Here is a 4,879-nt window from a genome sequence, read left to right as displayed (position 1 = left end):
AATGAGACAATTTATGAATAAGTTCAATTAAAAGTCGTTTAAAACCATATTTCCAATCATGGATGTAAAAGTGCAGCTGTACTGAGAACAAAATGTACAGTTTAAAAGAGCAGAAGGACAAACATGTATGATGGACCCATAAACCTTTTACAGTCTTCTCTATCATAGCATACCCCAAAAACCTTTTACACAGTCTTCTCTATCATAGCATTCCCCAAAAGTCTTTTACACAGTCTTCTCTATTAAAGCATACCCCAAAACCTTTTACACAGTCTTCTTAATTTAAGGGAGAGCCCTCCTTTTTGTTTGATACTGTTCCCAACAAGCTTGGTTCTAAAATACGTTAAGTTATCTGAGTTTTCAGAAACATTGAAAGACTTACAGAAGACTTACAGTAGGATTTGCGCTCAACATCCTACCAGCTGTCCTCTAGACACCATACCAACAAAATCATTTAAATGCGTTTTCAGCACACTGCCAAATGAAATTGTTAAGATTGTTAATCAATCACTTAAACAAGGAATTTACCCAGTCTTAAAACAGCATTTTTTTTCAGTTTGTAATAAGCAACAGTCACTGAGTAGCCAGACATTTATTTTTGTCTCAACATTCATTTTTTTTATATCACATTGGAACATACATGCTCCATAAATAGGGGAGCTTCACAAAATCAAAACATAATTTGGTCACTACTGTGACCGGAAGGACAGCACCATTCAGATGTGAAGAAGGGCTGAGGTGTCTTCCTCATACCACACAATCCCATATACAGCCAATTCCCCAATATACAGTTTGATACTATATGTGTAGATTGTGGCTGTGGATGACCAGCCTTGAGATCTGCAGTTAATAAGACAATGATGAATTCTGAATTCATTGATGTGATCACACATACTAAAGAAACTCAATGACTGACCATTTGAAATGCTGAAAAATGTAAAGGTATCCGAGAGAGCAGCTGAGACCATGCAGTTCTGTGATTGTCCAGTGACTGAGCTGGATCTCATGAGCAAGAGCCAAGAACAGGATGAGAGAGCAGTGATTTATTTTTTGATGACTTATGATTCAAGAGTGGGTCCTGAGTGTCTGGTTCTCTCTCTGGAACATTCTGTTTCGTCCTCTGCTCTGTTTCGTCCTCTGCTCCTCCACTGAGTGGTGTATCTCATTCAACGTTTGCTGCTATATACATTCATTTGTTTGTACATTCATCTGTAAGCAACAATTCTGTAACTGCTCTTGAAACCTCTGCATTATCACTAGTACCAGTAAAACCAATATGACCACTAAGACCAGTGACAGCACCACAGCCAACACCAGCATGTCAGGCTTCTCTAGCTCCTGCTCCACAGTGTCTGTGTCAGGTTCTTCCTTCCTACCTAAACACAGAATATAAAACATTAGATTCACCATCTACTATAAACATATATATCCTATAAGTGATTGTTTATTATTAATAATAGGATTTTCACATAACCATAATCTAAACAGTATAGTAATAATAAATCAGTCATTACACATCCTGGGCTTTATTTTCATTCATGTACAAAGACTGTCAGTATGATGTAAGTGTGGAGCTACAATATATTAGTGACATTGTAAAGTGCTTTATGGTGATCTCATGCCATGCAGACTTCATGATGGTGGTAAGTTTGAATATCAGATGAATAATGTAACTGGCTGAGAAGAATGATTAATTACAATATATTCCTATTTATATTCTCTCTCTCTCTCTCTCTCTCCATATATATATATATATATATATATATATATATATATATAGAGAGAGAGAGAGAGAGAGAGAGAGATAGATAGATAGATAGATAGATAGATAGATAGATAGATAGATAGATAGATAGATAGATAGATAGATGTATACATACATATATAAGAACAAATTCTTTATTCTTTATTCTCTATTCTCTTTACTCTCAAATCATAGGATACATTCACTATCAAACAGGACCTTGACAGCCACATCTTACTGAACAGTCATCTGCATTTAGAGACAGAATACTGAAATCAAGTCTTACCCTCAACAGTGGTTGTGGTGATGGTGTATGTAGCAATGACTTCATCATTCCTGGTGTCCCGTATGGTGTAAACGCCACTATCAGACTCCTTCAGATCCTTCAACTGCAGACTGGAACTGAATGACACTCTCTTCTCATACTCAGGGACACACTGAATTTCATGCCCCCTAATCTCACACAGTCTGACAGTGTTTGGTTTGGTGTCATCAGTCTTGTTCAGCTCCACTGGCTCTGAGATGGGCACATCCATGCTGAGAGATTCTCCAGCAAGGACATGAATTTTTTTACTGAAAGCTGGAGGCAGAGAACACAAATATGGAGTATATGATATACACAATATACATGTACCTGATATTCTGTAGTGTATAAGTATTGTGCAATATTATGGTCATACTCCTCAGAATTCTCAATTCTAGTTTTATAAAAGGCTTAGACTGTTCTAACCTACTGTTCCATCTGAACATGACCAGACAGTAAAGCTTTAATTTTACATACCATGGACTTGAAGAGTCCAATCACATATAGTTTCAGAATTGCAGGAGCAGGTGTACCAGGCCCTCTTATTGAATTCAACATCAGTGATGGTGAGGGAGAGATCTCCCTTCAGGTACTGATCGTGGGACATGTAAAATCCCTCCTTTGACTGGCATGATGTCTGGTAACACTGAGCCAGAATGTCACCTGGTTTATGGTGCATAGTCCATGTGACCAGACCAGAACACACCTGATTACAGGGGAGAGTTGCAGCATCATGAGGATTCACCTTTATAGCAGGAATCAGTGGCCCTTGAGGCAGAACTGCAGAAAATCACATTGTCACACAGAAAAATTTACTTAGGCTGCATTCAGGGCTGATTTATTCTGTTTTGTAATACAAATGCAAATTCATTTAAAAGTCATGTAGTTGCTATGTGAGTGCAGTAAAGATGCTGTATAATTTAAAATGGTTCCATTTTTTAAAATATTGCTAAGAAAAGGGATATATTTGGTAAATAGGAATTTAAAAGTATTTTCCTCACTAAAGAGTTACAATCACGTACAGTAAAATCAAATCTTACCACCAACTATTACTGTGTATGTACCAATGACTTCATCATTCCTGGTATCCCGTATGGTGTAAAGTCCACTATCAGACTCCTTCAGATCCTTCAGCTGCAGCCGGAACCTGAATGACACTCTCTTCTCGTACTCAGACACACACTGAATTTCACGCCCATCAAGCTCACATAGTCTGACAGTATTTGGTTTGGTGTCATCAGTCCTGTTCAGAATCACCTCCACTGGCTCTGAGACATTCACATCCATGCTGAGAGATTCTCCATGATGGACATGTTTCTGGATATTTACAGCTGGAGAGGAACAGCAAGCAAAATATCAACAAATATCAACAAATAAAGTGTCTAAGTGGACTGATTTCATCTATAAACATGTTAGAACAAATTAAACATTAAAACACTTACACTCAATCTGAATGCTCACATCACAGATCTCTACACCATCACACTCACATGTGTACCAGGTCCTCTTAGTGTAATCAACATCAGTGATTGTGAGGGAGAGATCTCCCTTCAGGTACTGATCATGGGACATGTGAAATCCCTCCTTTGACTGACATGATGTCTGATTACACTGAGCCAGAATGTCACCTGATTTATGCAACACAATCCATCTAACCAGACCAGAACACGTCTGATTACAGGGGAGAGTAGCAGCTTCATGAAGATTTACCTTTACAGAACTGAATGCTGAAACTGGAGAAAAGACCAAATAAAATACATTTAGTCACAAGAGAGGAATAACAAAATATTAATAAGACATAACAGCAGTGATCAGCCATCAGTCATGAAAGTGTTGTTTTTTAGTTTTACATTTTATTTTCAAACTCCATTATTTTAATGGTTCAGTGTGTAATTATTAACACATTGTTGTACTTACCATTATAGATCATCAGGAGTGGTAACATGGAGTACAGGAGGATACCTAAACTCTTCATGGCTGTGGAGAACACAGATGTCTTTGCATATGTTCAGGTAAAAGGATTCAGGAACAAATAAGTAAATTACTTTTTGTGGTGTGGATGAGATTTCTTTTAGTGTACTCCTAGAAAAGATAATAAAATATCTTAATAACTCCGTAACGGCTTTTTTACCCCCTTGGTTTAATCTAAAGCAGCTTTTTCAACTACTGTTGTCAAAAACATTGTCGGTGCACCGAATAAAGCGATCACTCTGTGTATATCTGGATATATCGGATAAATGTAGTGAGAAAATCTTAAACTGCTGTCTCCAACTAAACATCTCCTGTATGTGTTACGTATATAAATGAAACTGATAAATAAACGTGCCTTTTGATTTAGATGATGTAATTTTTTAAGCAATAGCCTGCCGTAAATATACGCACTTTTACTGCATTTAAAACTACAAAACAGAGTTTACTTCATTACAGTACAATTGGTAAGATTTTTATACAGCTCTATAATTAATCATCGTGAAAATGCCTTCCCTATGTGTTTCTCAGAAATTTATTATAAAGCTTGACTGCCAGTATAAAACTAAACGTTTGGTAGCTTATGTATCAGTTATATGTTGAAGCTAATAAACTACAAATTTATTTTTAAATTCCACTTTATTTTTTATTCCGACTTCTGCGATACGCCGTCTCTCAGTTTTGTGAAGCTTACCTGATCTTGGCGATCGATAGTGAGACGAACACACATATATAAAAGGCCGACAGAAGATCCAGATGTGTGAATTAACTGGATGAGGTGTGTAGATCTTCTACGTTAAAAAATAAATGGAAGTACTTTCCCTCTTGCCTTGCACCTCTTTACCTGAGAGGCATTCCCTCTC

At 37.0% G+C, this 4,879-nt stretch overlaps 1 protein-coding gene and 1 long non-coding RNA gene across 2 annotated transcripts; both read right to left on the bottom strand.

Moving 5' to 3' along the window:
* Window positions 1–591: 591 nt before the first annotated feature.
* On the bottom strand, window positions 592–3,552 carry LOC113568030. Its single transcript, XM_035526229.1, has 5 exons — window positions 3,491–3,552; window positions 3,089–3,379; window positions 2,526–2,828; window positions 2,031–2,324; window positions 592–1,376 (listed from the first exon to the last, which is right to left on the bottom strand). The coding sequence occupies exons 2-5, from the start codon at window positions 3,333–3,335 to the stop codon at window positions 1,180–1,182; spliced, it is 1,041 nt and encodes a 346-aa protein (XP_035382122.1). The 5' UTR covers window positions 3,336–3,379; window positions 3,491–3,552; the 3' UTR covers window positions 592–1,179.
* An 8-nt stretch (window positions 3,553–3,560) lies between these two features.
* Window positions 3,561–4,879, bottom strand: LOC118241416. The gene is made up of 3 exons (XR_004776071.1): window positions 4,711–4,879; window positions 3,966–4,025; window positions 3,561–3,781 (listed from the first exon to the last, which is right to left on the bottom strand). It is a non-coding gene; the product is annotated as an uncharacterized LOC118241416 (long non-coding RNA).

The sequence above is a fragment of the Electrophorus electricus genome, chromosome 5 (genome assembly GCF_013358815.1).
Source record: "Electrophorus electricus isolate fEleEle1 chromosome 5, fEleEle1.pri, whole genome shotgun sequence".
Classification (NCBI taxonomy): domain Eukaryota; kingdom Metazoa; phylum Chordata; class Actinopteri; order Gymnotiformes; family Gymnotidae; genus Electrophorus; species Electrophorus electricus.
Note: the sequence above shows the minus strand (reverse complement) of the source record. Positions and strands in the feature narration are given on the sequence as shown.